General features: G+C 31.7%; 3 protein-coding genes across 19 annotated transcripts in view; all 3 read left to right on the top strand.

Moving 5' to 3' along the window:
* Positions 1–8,479, top strand: part of LOC108565022 (glutamate-gated chloride channel) — a 44,078-nt gene extending 35,599 nt beyond the window's left edge. For 4 of the 17 annotated variants that reach the window (XM_017924257.1, XM_017924256.1, XM_017924255.1 and 1 more), the window contains 9 exons: positions 574–794; positions 863–945; positions 1,007–1,147; positions 2,436–2,588; positions 2,655–2,908; positions 3,782–3,832; positions 4,493–4,567; positions 5,037–5,141; positions 7,470–8,479. In XM_017924257.1, coding sequence (XP_017779746.1) covers positions 574–794; positions 863–945; positions 1,007–1,147; positions 2,436–2,588; positions 2,655–2,908; positions 3,782–3,832; positions 4,493–4,567; positions 5,037–5,141; positions 7,470–7,631 — 1,245 coding nt within the window. In that variant the 3' untranslated portion in view covers positions 7,632–8,479. The remainder of the gene's footprint in view (positions 1–573; positions 795–862; positions 946–1,006; positions 1,148–2,435; positions 2,589–2,654; positions 2,909–3,781; positions 3,833–4,492; positions 4,568–5,036; positions 5,142–7,469) is intronic. The other 13 variants (XM_017924272.1, XM_017924271.1, XM_017924265.1 and 10 more) reach the window with 9 other exon arrangements.
* A 1,050-nt stretch (positions 8,480–9,529) lies between these two features.
* LOC108565024 (ras-related protein Rab-27A) lies at positions 9,530–12,060 on the top strand. Its single transcript, XM_017924273.1, has 4 exons — positions 9,530–10,812; positions 10,922–11,104; positions 11,462–11,574; positions 11,645–12,060. The coding sequence occupies exons 1-4, from the start codon at positions 10,669–10,671 to the stop codon at positions 11,832–11,834; spliced, it is 630 nt and encodes a 209-aa protein (XP_017779762.1). The 5' UTR covers positions 9,530–10,668; the 3' UTR covers positions 11,835–12,060.
* A 3,537-nt stretch (positions 12,061–15,597) lies between these two features.
* On the top strand, positions 15,598–17,496 carry LOC108565016 (palmitoyltransferase ZDHHC6). The gene is made up of 8 exons (XM_017924240.1): positions 15,598–15,650; positions 15,715–15,812; positions 15,867–16,045; positions 16,101–16,185; positions 16,244–16,539; positions 16,594–16,806; positions 16,923–17,110; positions 17,172–17,496. Exons 2-8 carry the CDS (start codon positions 15,758–15,760, stop codon positions 17,320–17,322), a joined length of 1,167 nt encoding a protein of 388 aa, XP_017779729.1. The 5' UTR covers positions 15,598–15,650; positions 15,715–15,757; the 3' UTR covers positions 17,323–17,496.
* The last annotated feature ends 42 nt before the right edge of the window (positions 17,497–17,538 follow it).

Here is a 17,538-nt window from a genome sequence, read left to right as displayed (position 1 = left end):
ATGTTCATTGGGCGGAAAGACCTCGGTCGTTAGCCCTTTGGCCAGCCTATTAATATATATTTTATGTTAGAATTTATTTATGCATAGAATGTATTTTTTTTGTTTCTTATGTATTGATGTTTGGCCATTAAATTATTATTATTAATTAAATGTTCACGTAATATCAAGACCGACGCTAGCTAATGGGAAAACTTTGCTAAATATATAAAACTGCTGCCAATACAAGTATGTAATGTCCAAAACAAAATAATACAAATGTTTGGATTTGGTTGTACTTTAAATATATATGAATATACAATAAACCATTTGATTTTGATTGTTTTGTATGTGGTCTAAAATTTGGTAAAAAAAAATATTTTCATGATGGCATTAAGATTAAAAATTTGTTAATCAGTTAAATATAAGCTTTGTAAAATTAATTGGCCGCATTTTTTCAAGGCCATTAAATATAATTCTAATTACGCGGAACCAATTAAACGTGCGTAATTTACAAGTATACCGTGTTTCCTTAATTGGTCGCTCATTAATGTTATGAATTAATATTTATTGATAATAAAATCCGCGCAATTTCAGAAATATGAGGTAGAATTCCTGCTGCAACAGCAGTGGTACGACCCAAGATTGCGCTACTCGAATCTCAGTAAGTACGACCACCTGAATGCGATCCACCACCACGATGATATCTGGCTGCCAGACACTTACTTCATCATGCACGGAGACTTCAAGGACCCCCTTATTCCGGTCCATTTCTCGCTTAAAATCTTCCGAAACGGTAGCGTCACTTACCTCATGCGGTGAGTCAGACTTCATCAACGTTACACAGAACACAGCCCCGTTAATACTGTTACTCTTCGATACGCAGGAGGCACCTTATTTTATCCTGCCAAGGTAGTCTTAATATATTTCCTTTTGACGACCCTCTTTGTTCCTTCGCAATGGAAAGTAGTAAGTTCACGACACCGTCATCGATTCGCATATTTTGTTGTAATATCATATTCGATTTCAGTATCGTACGAGCAAACGGCTATCAAGTACGTATGGAAGAACGATGAAGAAATATTGCGAAAATCACCAAGTCTTACAACCCTCAATGCTTATCTCATTGAGAATCAGACCATTATTTGCCCGACGAAGTCGAGCTGGCGAGGTAACTCACGCTCCCATGTGTATTCTTATTATTATTACATTTACCCAGAAAAAAAATGAAAACAGAACAAAACTTTTTATTATTTATGTTTTTACTTTTTGTTTTGTTTTGCTGCTGAAGCATATATTACTGTTGTTACTGAGCTTTCGCGAATTTGATTCCTAAGAACAAACAATAATTATATTGAATAATTAATTAGCTAATCACATAATAGTAAAGCATAGCAGACGAAATAACTTGATGTTTGTAGGAAGAGACACATTGGGAAATAGGAACGGAATCGTCACTTGTAATCTTTGCCAAAAGCGGTTTGAAACACAAGGTATACTAACCACTAATTCGTCCATCAATATCGTATCGTGTCAATCTCATAATGCACATGAAAAGCAAGTCACTACAGCAAGAGCAAGCAGCAAGACCGACGTCGACGAGAACGGCGTAAAAGAGAACGTATATTAAAAAAAAAAACAAGAATTTTGGAGATGAGGAATAAAACAAGAAAACAAAAGAATCTTAAGAATCAAATTTCGAAAGTCGCACCCTCATACACACATAATCAAATTACAATAGAAAATGAGCAAATTGGGATATGTAGCTATCAGAAAGTGCATTAAAACCATAATATATTTATAAAATTGAACTGATACAAGTTTGATTATTATTGACATTCAATATTTGAATTGTCGAATTAAGAATAGAGTATAAAAATAAACAAGAATTAAAGAGTTTACGATATAAAACTGAAGCGAAATTTTAAATTCTAATTCGTGTTTATTCAAAATTGATCAGATCCAAAAAATCCTAAAAAAATCTAATTAATAACAACTAACCTTACATAAACACCGTTTCTTTATTGCTACTGAAAGTTTTATTGAACTACACTCACACACTACAACATAACCTCAACTTAAAATCGTAAGTCCACTGTTGGCCGCTTTCCAAATTTGATTGGATGCAGAGGTCGGCAAACTACGGCTCACGAGCCACATTGACTGAAGACATTTTAAAAGGTAAAAAAAATATTTGCGGCTCCCAAATAACTGTTCATCATTACATCTAGTAACTTTTTTTTGAGCTGAAATCAATTTTATTTTTAACATTTTACTTTTCAAGATTTAGCAAGCAAAAAGAGTTGCAAAGATAATAAAATAATAACTGTTTCTTTTTATAATATATTATATGCACCCGTTAATACCCAATATGCTCATATTTTCTTTAAATACTAGTACATACATGTTATTGACTTAGACCGTTCTTTTGTAACATTAGTTATGTAATTATGTTATAGGTAATTATAGCTGCCTTAAGGTGGATCTAAAGTTCACGCGGGATAGAGCATTTTATTTTACAACAGTATTTATACCAGGGATTATTTTAGTTACTTCTTCGTTTATTACGTTTTGGTTAGAATGGAATGCAGTGCCTGCTAGAGTTATGATAGGTAAATCTTAGTGCACGAATCTTCGTGCCCTTCTTGAGCCGACCCGATCACCGTACTAAAGTGCAGCCGATGCGCTGTGCCCAAATCTGTTCTCTCGACCCGCAGGTGTAACGACAATGCTCAACTTTTTCACAACATCGAACGGCTTCCGTTCGACATTACCAGTGGTGTCAAATCTGACGGCCATGAACGTCTGGGACGGCGTCTGCATGTGCTTCATTTATGCATCCCTCTTGGAGTTCGTTTGTGTCAACTACGTGGGCCGAAAGAGACCGTTGCACAACGTAGTCTACAGGCCAGGGGAGAACCCCGTCACACAAGTGAGTAATACCTTTCATACAGTTATAAAATAATAATTATTTTTTTATAAAAATCACATTCACTGATCTGTTTACTGAAACGAATTGAAAAGGTGACGATAAAACAATATCCGTTCAATAAACACGTCAGTGCGTATAAATTACTCTTTACCTTAAATATTTGGACATACACACGACTTACTTGAAACATTATTTTTACTTTATATATTACAGTTACATCAACAATAAGATCGATCAATTCAATCAAACTATTATAAAATCATATATATATTTTCATTTTGGCTTCACTTTTTGTGTTTGTGTTACAGTGGTCGTTTTACACACACTTATTGCAATATTTTTTTCATTCTTCTTTTACTTCTCTTCTACTTCTTTGTATCTATCTCTATCTATCTATATGTCTAATTGCATGTTGATATCTCAATTTATATATATATATATTAACTTATGTATATATATAAATATACATAGCGTATGCATGCTCATTCTGTGTACAAAATAAATCGAAAAAAATAGCGATATTAAAAGAGAGAGAAAAAAAAAACAGGTGGATGGTATTTGCTTTGTAACATATATAAGCAATGTTTCGGAAATTTTAACATACAAACTTTGCAAGTACAGTATACAGAGTTCATTATACTGATTACTTTTTTTGTTGTAAACTATTAAGAAGATATTAAAATGAGAGGTTTAATGGAGATGGTAGTCGTTAATAAGCTACTAATTCCTAAACTAAATAATCTTTGATTTAGGAATTATTAAGGGTAACCATCGCCCCATTTTTGTATTCGTTTAAATTGATTTATGTTGGAGCGTGTAAAAGAAGACAAGCATGTGTGGTCATAAGATGTACGTTGTTTGGTCATGTTACAGCGACTGCCCGCTGTGCTCAGCAGGATAGGCATTATCCTGGCCAGTCCCCTGGTAAGCCATATAGTATCCCTCCGCCCGCCTATCACCATTAGCTTCACACCCTCACAGAGCACCACCGGCTTTGCATGAGCATGAAAATTTCTTTTTCTACTAAGTCAAAATAAAAACAATGATAGCAGTACTGTAATTTAAGTGATCTGGTAAACCTGAACAAAAGTAAAGGAATGCATCCGATCAAGGGAAACAGTAGAAATAAAAAACGGCATGCCTCTATTAATATTAATTATTGCTTGAATTTAACACTTGATGCTTTTATGATCGATTAGTTCGTTTCCTCGACCTCCTTGCTCATGTATCATCAATCAATCAACCGGTCAACACTGCACAAAAAGTTTAACAAACCGAATTCAATTATTATTGTATATTCATTTACGTTAATTTATTGTTTTTATTTATAATTATTTAATAAATACTAAAAAAAAAATAATATTACACACATAATAGACGATTTTACGTAAGTGCTTCGTAGTACCTTAGACTTTAATAAGGCTACAAGTATTATTACTCCTCCCCTTGTTTTATGTATTTAATTTATATTTTTGTTATCCGTATCCAATGTTTTTTTTTATTTTGTTTTGTTTTATTATTTATTTTCTCTCTCTTCATCTTTTATTATTTGTATCATTTTCTTTTGAAATTCTTTTTTGGTAGGAGTCAATAGAACAAGAGTTTTACTCGACTTATTGTGAAAGTCCCCAAGACGGGGGGGGACCCGATGCCAATTCAGTAAGTCTGCATATTCTTCATTTTCCAGGACTAAACAATCAGCAAACTCAAAAAAAAATATAAAAAATATTATAAAAACTCAACTCTACTGGACTAACATAACTTCTATTCAAATTTTAATTGTAAATACATTTCTTTTTTTCCCCACTTATGCATTTCTTTGACTCTTCGAAGGCTGTAATTACTACTCTATTTCTTTTTCTTTTCGTTATTTGCATTAATTGTATTAGTTTCATTTAATACTTTATCTCTATATCTTTTTCTGTCTTTAATTATTTTTTATTTATTTTTACTTAAATATTATTTTATTTATTTATTTTTATTATAATTACAAATGCTTAAGTAATTGTTAAGTATATTTTTTTACTCTTAACTGAATTACAATATGATAATGATTTTATTATTTACAAACAGGATAATGTGATAAGCGATTGTGTGTGACGAATGTGCATTTGTTTTCTTCTCGCAGAGCGATAAGAAAAGGGAGACGGCTTCGGTCGCCAATGAGATAGTGTCTTGTACAACGTGTGGACCAAATCCCTGCACTCATGCAGCCAACAATGGCTGTGCTGAGGTAATACACAATTTTATATTTACTTTCTTACAAGTACGTTAAAAGGATGTAACCAAGTGGCGTGGTTAGTGCACTTATCCACCATCCTTTCAACGCACTCTCAACTATACTTTATAAATCCTTGTAATGCATAAATATTGCCAATAATCAAGTTGCTGTTGATAAGGGCAATCTAGGAACATAACTAATCATTGTTATAACTTAGTTTGACTTATATATTATAATTATATAACAATTATTTGAATATACCTTAGATATTAATCACCTTTAATCGAAATTAATTAGGAAATATTTGTTATTATGACTAATTTTTCTTATGAAAAATCCACATATTTGAAAATTTAATTTAATCGATACTTCTTGCAAGGAAAACTGTTTAAATCTTTGTAACAAACATTTAATTGTTTCAGCGTTAAACTTATCTTTTTCACAATATGCAGATATAAACAAATGTTATATCAAAATGTAACTGTTTAAACTTGAAAGAGATTCACATTTTTCTTAGTAAATTAGTTTGTTTATTATTAAATAAGAAAAAAATATTATTTCTTGATTTAATCAATTGGACTAAATTTATTTTACTATGCATGCGCACTTTGTTAGTCATTGGCAATTAACAATTTCAATTGTTCAATATTTATTTCTGAAGATAAGACTATTCTGATAACCATTTTTTAGCAATAAACAGTTTGAATAGCGCTAGCCTATGAGTAGCCTATTATTCACGAAACGACGTTTCAATTTCTCACTTGATATATGTAGAAATTAAATCATTAAAGGCTTATTTATTATCCGAGCTAGTCTCGTGGGTCTAATCCAAGTCGATATTCTCGGTGAGCGTTCAGAGCTGCAACATATTCTCTAAACTATTTAGAAATATCTTTGCAGGTGCGGAAAATGACACGAGAACATAATTAAAAAAAAAGAGAAGTAAATAAATAGAATCTAGCACGTTGCCAAAATGTTCATATACCAGACGCAATTATTTCTTAAAGTTTAAATACCTGATGTGTATATAAATGTAGAAAGTATTATGTGTATATAAAATGATGAACGTATATTCTTACTTATAATTATTAATAATAATAATTTATTGGACAAAAAATTCCATAATTACAAAAATTCGATAATCGCAACAAATTGATTTTAATTTACGTTTTACATATGTCACTAATATTCACATTTTTTTTATTTTATAAGTACCTGATCATTTTCATTCGTACTTAATTATTTTTTATTATTTTGGTATGGTTAGGATAACAAATTTTAACCATTTGACTTTATATCCGTCAAATCTTATAGGTTGCAGTTAATGTTGCAATTTATCTTTTTTGCTGCATTTCTGGATACCTTTATCTCTTCACTATAATTTACTATTAGTAAACTTCAAATCAATATTATTTAAGCATGGGTAACACTGAACTGATATAATTGACTAGAAATTACAAATTTTAATTTAATTTGAAGAAGGATTGATTTTTTTTATGTTACAACTGTAATTGAAATTTAAATCATCATAAAATTAATTTCTACTTCTGAATATTATTGTTATTGATATTTAGGGTATTTGGAACTTTTTTTTACACTAACCAAATGGGTTCCTTCTCTCAGCCATGATTAACATGTTACATAGAACAAAAATCTTCTAAAGATTTTCCTATAAAATTAATTGTTATTAAATGACTTACTATGTCCAGGTACATAATTGATTTTTATTATATGGGGTTTGTTTTAACAACAGCTACGGAAGACTAAAACAAATAATAACAGCTACGGCCCAACTTGTCTTTAAATATCACCCCTACATACAATCAAACAAAAATGTTAACTATGTACAAGTACGAATTTAGGCATGTTCTTAATGGCTGCAGAGCCCCGTTTAATCAAAATAATCACAACTAATCCAAACTATGTCAAAAAGGCCCAGGGTTATGAAGGTGTAACGGTCCGCCCCTGACTGTATAAGACTGGAGGATATTTATATTATTTTCTCAGAAGACTACGGAGATAAATTAATTTATTGATTATACTATATTTGTTATGAATATTTTTATAAAACATTTACATTTCTTATGAATTGCTCTTGGCATATGCCAAACTATTTGAGCGCCGTTTATTTATTAGTTGCCTAACAACCAGTTAATATGACTTAGTATAACTAAAATTTTAAATATTGGTATCAATTTTAAACACAAAATGTGATTGATATTAATTGAGACTAAAAACATTTAATTTTCATTATATCAAAAATAACTATTAAATAATTCTAATTATTTTGTTTATAGTAACAGATTTATATCACTGTTTGACATATCTAACCAAGAGCAGTCTTGTATATTACAGGTACGGAAGAAGGAGCCGCCGCATCCGATCCGAGTGGCCAAGACAATAGACGTGATTGCCAGAATCACGTTTCCAAGTGCGTTCGCGGTATTTCTCATATTCTTCTTCTACCATTACAACAGTTTCACAAACACCTATGAGGAATAAATGTGGAAGGACTCGCAGCGTGATCAATCGAAAAATTTTGGTTTCTAGTATATATATAGTTAATACATATACATATATATGTAGTAAACCTTACATTTATTATTTATATATTTTATTACGTATGGCGTGCATATCAAGTATTCTGCAGTGAGTGTGAAAAAATGTGATTTGTTGTAGATAAGAAGAGGGCATGAGATTATTGAATAACATTCATATATATATATACACACAAATATATTTATAAACTAAGTCACAGACTACTTAATGAATCATATTATATATATATATATAATTAGAGACAGAGTAAATTAATTACGAAATGAAAACCAAAAAGTTCGCAAAACGTGTAGCTTTAAAGCACTGTACATAGTAAATTATATATATTATTCGTATAATATTATAACTGTACTTTGTACTCAAACAAAAAGGAGAAATCATTACGTGTTAAATAATAATATTATCATTTGAATGGCTGTCTGAACTAAACGGTTTATTGTGTATGTTCTGGAAAGGCTTCAGGAGACGACGCTTGCAGGCTTTTCGGTTTTCTAAGTTCAAGACAGTCGCGGTTTAGAAGAAGAAGAAAACGAAGAAACAAAAAGACAACAAAACAATCGCATAAAATGAAGACAAAAGTGCATGACTTCTTGTGATATTTTTGTGGCGCAACAAAAAAAAATCTTGATGGTGGCGTCATCTGTACATGGTTTATTCTATACGTAGATCCGCACCGTAATTTAACTTTTATTTTCTCCCGTACGATCGTCGGTGATTTATAGCTTTAAGCATTGTTGAATAAATAATAATAATTAATTTAAAAACAACAATATTTTAATCTAGACTAGATTCCATTTAACTGACACAGCAAGCAAATTATTTATCGAAACTTCTGTAGTATATATTTGAATATGGTAACAGATACATTTGTAAATAAACTATTTAACCTTAGATAGCATCAATTGATTATTATGATTAACGGGAAAGTTGCTTAAAGTATTTTACATTCCCTTAATTTATTCTCCTATTTGTAGGAAACTATAGATGATATCTATATATATATATTCATACATACATTAAATAATATAACGTGCACTATTTTTCGAAGCAATATAATAACTCTTAACTTATCGGAACCAACTTTAATTTTAATTTTTGCTAAGAGGCGAGAGTGGAATGGAAGTGAATACGAATTTCTAATTATTATAGTTATCGTAATATAATTTGTATTATTCTGAAATGGAGAACAAAATCCTGTGATTATTTTGAAATATTATTATGATTGCGTACCTGATTAAATTGAGAGAAATAAACACAACAGTATCGAGATGTTAAAAAGATTCTGCGCAATTAATATCGATCTATTGTAAGCGGACATCTTCATTATTAAATTCTGTTACAAAAAAAATCTATAATATTATAATTTTTAAATCTATATTTATTCTATGTTGAATGTCGGATAGTTTACAGACGTGTTGTACTCTCATAGCGATTTATTCTTACAATTATTTATGTATAAACGCATAAAAAAAATAATCACACAAAACACATGTAGTTTATATATAAAGAATGTATATGTAGTTTCGATTACGTTGTGCTGTTCAGTTTTTTCTTCATTGTTATCATCATATAAGGCAGCGTCTCCAAATACGCATACGGAGATTAATTTTTGTAATCGATAAATTATTATTTTCACTGCCAAAATAAAAATTATGTAAAACAAAAACGTAATATATAAAATAAATGCTAAACGATGATGGAAATAAGACGCTCGTGTTTAGGGATTTTATTTTTCTTTTTCCAAAAATTGTAGTTCGTCTTGAAAATATACTCGATGATTGATTTTTTTGTTACAAAATATAATATATATATACACAATATATATATATATAAGCAGCAATAACGATGTAAAGATTAGTTTGAATAAAAATAAATCTTATTACTACATTCCAAAAGAAAGAAAAAAAAATATATTATGTGTTTTGTTTGTTGTTTGGTAGTTCCGAATTTCTATATATTAACTACTTGATGCGTGTCGATTGAAGGTAGTCGGATTATCTAGTAGGGTGCACGGCGTGTGTGTGTGCTTTCATTTTTATTCATACATCGTACAACTGTGATGGCAGACTGAATACTTAATTGACGAGAAGTTTAATCTAACTATAACTTGATATATTAATTGCATTATTCACATTTTTCCTAGTCACCATTTTATAATGTTTATAATAATATTTAATAATACAATTTCTTTAATCATTTCAAGTAGCTCAGGCAACTTTTGTGTGCGCTCCGGATACTGAGCATGAAATTCCGTAAACTATTTTTTTCAATACACTTGCTGTTACGGTAAAATATAATAGTATTGTATTGAAAAAGAGCGATTCTGAAATTCCATGGCCAAGGATGCGCACACAATATTATTATAATAATTTGTCTAAGCTCACTTATTTTCCAAATTTTCCGAGCGATCGATTTGAACGAGACTAAATGAACAATAATCTCGAATTATTATTACTTTTTTTTACATCGTCGTAACTTATTCTACTACAACACATTTATACGAATATTTAATTGGAATATGCAGAGCATGTAAGATTACATAAATAAACATATATACAATAATATCTGCTTTTCGATCCACCCTGTACTATTTTGCAAACCAGGTCAATGCAAATGTTTACGAAAGTAAAGAAAAAATAAACAAATTAAATCGAGGCTACTCATATTTATTTGTCGCATTGTTTTTAACATTGTCGTAATGGTTTTTGAAGTTCCCTCCGCGCTTTTCAGCGCAGTTTTATCGATTCGGAAAATGCGCGCGCAAAAATATCCTCGCGCTACGCCAACCAACATATTTCCTGATTACGGGACATTCTGTACGCGATCATGACACCTAACAGCGGACAGGTGGTTTAGGAACCGGCAAACCACCGTCATTCTTTCCGAAGAGGGGGGCAACAGGTTGAGGACGGCAGAACGGTGACAAGACTACTCCTCAGCAAGACGCCCAACGAGAGTTTCCGCTTTTGATCAGCTTAAGATGGAATATGATTATCTGATCAAGTTCTTGGCGCTCGGCGATTCCGGTGTCGGGAAGACGAGCTTCCTGTATCAATACACCGATGGGACCTTCAATTCCAGATTCATATCGACAGTAGGCATAGATTTCAGGGAGAAGCGATTGGTGAGTGCTAATCAATAAAGGACAGCTTTCTGTTGTTTGCACGTTCGCTTAATTAAAATTCGTGCGGGCGTTGAATACAATTTTATCGAATCGGATTCATCGGTTTCAGCTGTACCAGACGAAGGGTCGCAACCACAGGGTTCATCTGCAGCTCTGGGACACCGCCGGACAAGAGAGGTTCCGCAGTTTAACAACCGCTTTCTACAGAGACGCGATGGGCTTCCTACTATTATTCGATCTAACTAGCGAGCAATCCTTCATTGAAATACGCAACTGGATCGAACAATTACGTGTAAGTAAAATTTACACTTACCTTAATATGGCCACTTACATAACACATACTCAGCCAAACCCAAGAACTGAAAACTTGTTATTAATAATTAATAATGCAATTATATTAATATGAAAATGTTATTTCGGAGTAATTATAATTATTTTATTTGATACATAAAATAATGTACAGTGTATCTTTTCGTCGAATTAAAATATTTATTACAATAATTAGATTATTCTTCAACATACTCATTCAATTGTCAACCTCAAGCATCAAACTAAAAATAACTTTGGTGATTGTACTGTGACAGATTTTCTATATTTGATATGTACACACACACATATATACATCAATATGTATATATATTGTTTTCAGATACACGCGTACTGCGATTCGCCCGACGTTATTCTATGCGGAAACAAAGCAGACCTGGAAGATAGGCGCGTGATTATGGAATGGAGGGCTCGAGATTTGGCCGAGAAAAATAAGTATTTTTTTTCACACATTTATAAATATACATCGATTTGCTTATTATGATTTTGTTTATTTCAATTTTAGTCTAGTGTATATTGAAACAAGCGCAGCTACCGGACAAAATGTGGCCAGAGCGGTGGAAACTCTTCTAGAGCGGGTGATGATTCGCATGGAATCCGCAGTGGATAAAGCTATGCTTCCAGGGAGGCGCGGAAGACCCCGAGATTTGGACAACGTCGACCTAAATTCCCAGCAGAAGTCCTGCGGTTGCTAATTTCGGCCCTTCGCGCATTCTTTATTTATTTCGGTTCGTGATTGACGTTTACGAAAGGAAAGATTTTTTTGGGATTATAAGCGAATTTACTCAAATTGTTAATTGTGATATGTAATAATTCCTGTTTTATTTGTATCCCTTTCCGTAAGACAATGTGTGTACCTTGTAATGATAATATAATCAGAAGTTATATATATATACTGGACTATAGACGTAAAGACCTTTATGTTGCTATATTTTATATATAAAGTATTATTCTAATGTGAAGTTTCTGAAATATTTATTTTTATCATGTATTTTGTAAATGTACCTACGAATAAAATTATTGTATGTCCAAGAAGAAATAAATGAAATCCATGGATCAGATATGTAATATGAATATTATTTTTCAATATTTAACAATAATTAAAAAAGAAACGGACTGCAAATAACTATTCATGCAAGTTTTTCTTTACTATGTTGCTGGGCGCACATATAATAACTCAAATTAGTAACTGCGGCTTTAAGTCTAATTTAGGCAATCATTTGAACTTGCATTATATATTAGGAGACCAAAGAATAGTCTTAAGAAAAATCTTTTTGGTAATTGCTATGACGAATTCTGGATATACAAAGAATTCTGAACAATGAAATTCGTAATTCTACCCTTAAAAGAACATAATGAAAGGCCATTTTCTAAATACAAGGAGAAATCTGTACATCTTAGATCAATATGTTACAGAAGACAGCTCAGAAGATATATTACAAGACAAAAAATGCTCTCATTTAATGTATTGGGTGTTTTCAAAATTAAGAGGACAAGAATACACTAGTGACTCTAATGAATTCTCATGTATTATTCACACAGATTTGGAGACTTTATTCGCTTGATTGAATTCCATTTTGAAGGCGTGTAATTCAATAAAATAATGATTGTAACGTAAAAGCAAACACAATAACTTGTAGAGCAGAACATTTTCTTTTCAATAACGTATAATCATTATTTTTGTACTTTTGGCGCGAATTTTTTAATTTGAAAAAACATGGACAGGTTAACACCCAATAATATTTATATGTCATTATAATGTATTTTTGATAATAAATAAGATTATTAATATGTAATTATTTTAAAAGAAAATAAAGTATTTTTTTTATTTCGGAACTATTTGTATTTCAAAACAAATTAATACGTTTTTAAATGACATTCTCAAATATTTTATTGTTAACATTTTTAATCCTCTTCATCTTCATTATTGAAACCTTTATTGAGATTATATTTTATCGGATGATTGTCGGAAGTTGATCTGGAATAGTTTTTATGTTAAAGCAGACTTAAAACGGACTTCAATATATAAAAGCTTCGTTATCAGCTGAAATGTTAACCGAGATATGACTGTAATCTTATAAAGATGTATTTTAATTTAGCCTACGTAGGCAGAACAATGAATGAATAAATTTGTTAGCAAAAATGTATTATTTCTGCATCCTCCTCATGTATACGTAGTACATACATAAAATCCATATTCAAGAAAATGGTTCATATATAAATTAATTTAACAATCTTTCCAATTAGAGAAACAAAACCTTGCTATCAAACTGTCGTTCGTGTCGAGAAAAATTAAAATTTATTACGCTCTAACTTGAGTGTCGCCGCTAGATGGTTGCATCAGAAGCATGAGAAGAAAATATCTTTCTTTCATTTCTACAGAATTGAAGAAGAATCAATAACATCACATCTTTTTATTTTCGAAAATCCCCCTTGTGCCAAACTGTACTTCCAACAATTTTATATCCATAATAAATCGATTGAAATATTTCAAAGTTGAACGAAAGTAAAACCTAATGTGCTTTCCTTATTTTTAATATTGTATCAAGATAATAATTACAATATAACTATTTTGTATAGATTGAAAAGCCTGAGCTTTAAATACTCTGAGTTCAATCGGGATTCCAACTAAAGTAAACTTCTGGGCATTCAGTATAGGGGAGATATACTCAATCAAAGATTGATTTAACAAAAACTATTGAAACATATTCTAATCAGAACATACACTTCTCTTTGATCATAAAAATTAAACGATATCATTCATAATATTAGTCGCTTTGTGATTCTCGGTCTATTGTTACTTCAATATTGTCAACCTAACCGCAAAGGCTACGTTATGCGTGAAAGATGATGAAATATCTACTAGTCCTATCTTGTATATTACTATCATGATCAATATTTATATGCTGAGCATGCGGATATCGCAAGTAATAAACAGGCTGATAAATAAAACTAACTAGATACATTTTGAATACGATTTCAGATATGCAATTATTGTTATCTACAACAGTATAATTAAATGTATACATTTCAACCATCCGACGGTAAAATTCACATCTTGGTTCAACATTCTAGAGTTGGGGAAAGAGATATAAGTACTTTGAATCTCCTAATCAGACATAGGAAAAAGATGTAACTGGTGCAAATATTTAATTAAAATTGTTTATAAGACATGTTTATTAAGGCCATTATCCTCATTTTACATTTCCTGGCCTAAGCCTTTGCATGTATCTATCATTTTGACACAAATTTGATGGTTACATTTTGTTTAAGTTTCAGCTGAGTAGAAAAAAATGAATAATAGTACAGCACTATCTCGCACAGTCCCTCTTTAATTAGTCCGGATTCAATATAGCCCGGTTTGCAAATTTCAGAATTGTAAATGTTAATTTAGTAAAATAAAAATAAATTTTCCAAAAATTATGTTTTTTTTTTCGTTAATACATCAAGTCTCTGGGTGCTTTTGCAAGACTCCATTCGCGGCGCAAGAGCAAATTGTTTTGTCTTAAATGCCAAAAGAGCTGATGCTTACAGAGGCATGCAATGGATAAAAAACACGAATTATTATCTAAATCTGCACTAAATAAAAATACTGAACAATAAACAATTATTTTATTGTGATGTCGTTCATTACAATTACTTCTTCGAAAATCCTGAATTTGTTATACCTCGACGAATCGTGTATACGCTTGTTTCGTGCAAAAGTTTCTTTATTAGTTGGAGGTGTGCGTGTTTCCATCTGCAGTTAATATGTTTGGAAACGATAAAACAGGACAATAATGTTTAAAAACTATGACAAACTAAAAAAAATATTATTAATTATTTTCAAATTAATTGGCTAAATATAAAGAAACATAAAATTTAAAGAATCCCAGTCACAGATTTAAATCCCCCTTGCAAAAATATCATTGATGGTGTCGCTTTAACTATACTCTGAGCTATTGTTAGTTTTATGAGAAGTTCTTCCGTAATGGAAGTAAGTTTTGTCGACAACTTGTGAAGTTTTTATCAGTAGAGTTTTGTTATTGCAGGATATCCATAGTCTGAAGTATTCCGGGTAATGCCAGGTAGATCCGGATGACTTTTTAGTTTAAACACTTCAGACAGACGTATGCTGTAGTCGCTACTGGGATACAAAATTAAATTATTTTTCAAAGAAGTTTGAAGCACTATAAGTGTAAACTTAATTATGATTTAAATGTGCTGCAGAAGTTTAACTCAAGTGTCAAGTTTGCTGTGAAATAAAAAAAATAGTTGAAGAACACTGGCGTAATCATACGCACTTCTCAATTGTGTGTTCGGTTGTCAGGAATATGAATTCTTTCTAAAATCAATTAATATTAAATTTAAATTTAAACACTAATCGTTAAAGAACATAAGATATTGTAATATAAATTAATCTTAGAAGTAAAAGTGTATTGACAAAACTTCTTGACTTTGTGTGTAGAGGGTTGCCTGCTCCTGATAGCAAATTGTTTGTGTACATATAGAGGCTGTGAAGAGGCTATGATGTGGGTTTTTTGACAGAGGCAAATAATTTGTACCTTATGCTGTAATTGATACGTTTCCTCTTAGATAATAAGCAATAGTTCATGTTGTATTAATACATCAATCAAACATGTGTTTCGGACCATTCGCAAGGCTGTACCATTGGGGACCTCTAACTGCTCTAGGTTAGTTTTTAGTCTTTTAAAAAGACAATTGTTGAATTATTCTATTAATTGCAGCCATAATCAAGTTAGTCACTGGAATGACTGTACATTGCTCTAGTATGATTTGGCCTACGGACACTCCAGGTGGACTTGTCAACATCTTTGGGTTCATGGCATTGTCCGGACTCTCAATCTACAACTTCCTGGCTGCAGCATTCCATGGGCCAGGCTTTTTACCACATAAATGGACACCTGTATGCCTAATATACAATTCAATTAGTACTTATTAATTAAATTAATTTATTTCAGGAAAAGGAAGATGACATATCTGAATTGCAATATTGCGGGGTGTGCCAAGGATACAAAGCACCTAGAGCTCATCACTGCAGAAAATGTAAAGTATTTTCTTAAGTTTATTTTTAAATTAATTATTAACATTATTATTATCATAGGTGGAAGATGCACATTGAAAATGGATCATCACTGTCCATGGATAAATAATTGCGTTGGCTGGGGCAATCATGCTCATTTCACTTACTTCCTTTTGTTTTCTGTATTAGGCTGCATGCATGCTACTGTTATACTATCAGCCTGTATGTACAGGGGATTTTATAGAATCTGGTATATGTATTACACACCGAATATTCCCCAGGTGCAGTTCAGCATTTCCAGTGTAGTTATCTGTATTTTCTCTCTAGGCTTAGCCATTGGAGTGGTATTTGCTGTTGGTATGCTATTATTTTTCCAGGTAAACAATCGAAATTTAAATAACTTTAATAATATAAACTTGCAATCCAATTAGTTAAGGTCCATTGGTAGGAATCGAACTGGCGTCGAAGAATGGATTTACGACAAAGCAGTAAGGAGGAGGCAAAACACAGAAAAGGTGTTCAAATTTCCATATGACTTGGGCATCTACCAAAATATCAAACAAGTGGTTAATTTAAGTGGAAATCCAATCGGCGATGGTATTACTTGGAAAGTCGCAGAAGGATGTGACCAGTACACGTTAACGGTTTGTTCATTTATTATATAACAATAGTTGATGTAGTGTAACAAATACTTGCATACTTTTACATGAATTAGCAAATTCATTTTGTACATCTCGTAAATGCATTGTTTTTATTATAGCGTGAACAGTTAGCACAAAAGGCTGAGAAAAAGCAAAGAGCAAAGATGTACCAAATTATTCAGCCAGCATCCGGTTATTGGTTTCCTATTAGTAAAGGCCTGTACGTACTCATGAGCTCGCCATGCACAGAGGATCCTCGCATCAAACTAGAAATTGATGATACGGTTTTAGTAACTCGTTGGAATAAGTAAGTTGACGTTAGTGATATTTGCAACTTACTTTATTGTCGAGCGTTTCTATGTTTTAAGGCATTGGTTGTTTGGTGAAAAGATGCAACCGAATATACCCGAAAGCGAGAAAGCATTAAACCGCGTCCGAGGTTGGTTCCCACGGAAATGTGCGGTCCAAATGATCGAGCCAACTTCGCCCTCACCAAAACATTCGAAGAAGCGAAACTGAATTTTGGGGAACGTCACCGGGTTGCGCGACCATATCTAGTCTTGATGCCGTATTCGTACGAAATATTTCAAAGACAATCACCATCTTGTGTGTCGTTAAATTCGAGTCGACGACTTTAATATTAGTTTAATTCGACTACATTCAATTATTTTAATAAAGTGTTTGTGCATAGTAAGTGATAAAATGTATATTTAGATTTAGCAAATGCAAAAAAAG

The sequence above is a fragment of the Nicrophorus vespilloides genome, unplaced genomic scaffold (assembly GCF_001412225.1).
Source record: "Nicrophorus vespilloides isolate i.1.1-1 unplaced genomic scaffold, Nicve_v1.0, whole genome shotgun sequence".
Classification (NCBI taxonomy): Eukaryota; Metazoa; Arthropoda; class Insecta; order Coleoptera; family Silphidae; genus Nicrophorus; species Nicrophorus vespilloides.
This window is presented reverse-complemented; position numbering and strand designations above follow the sequence as displayed.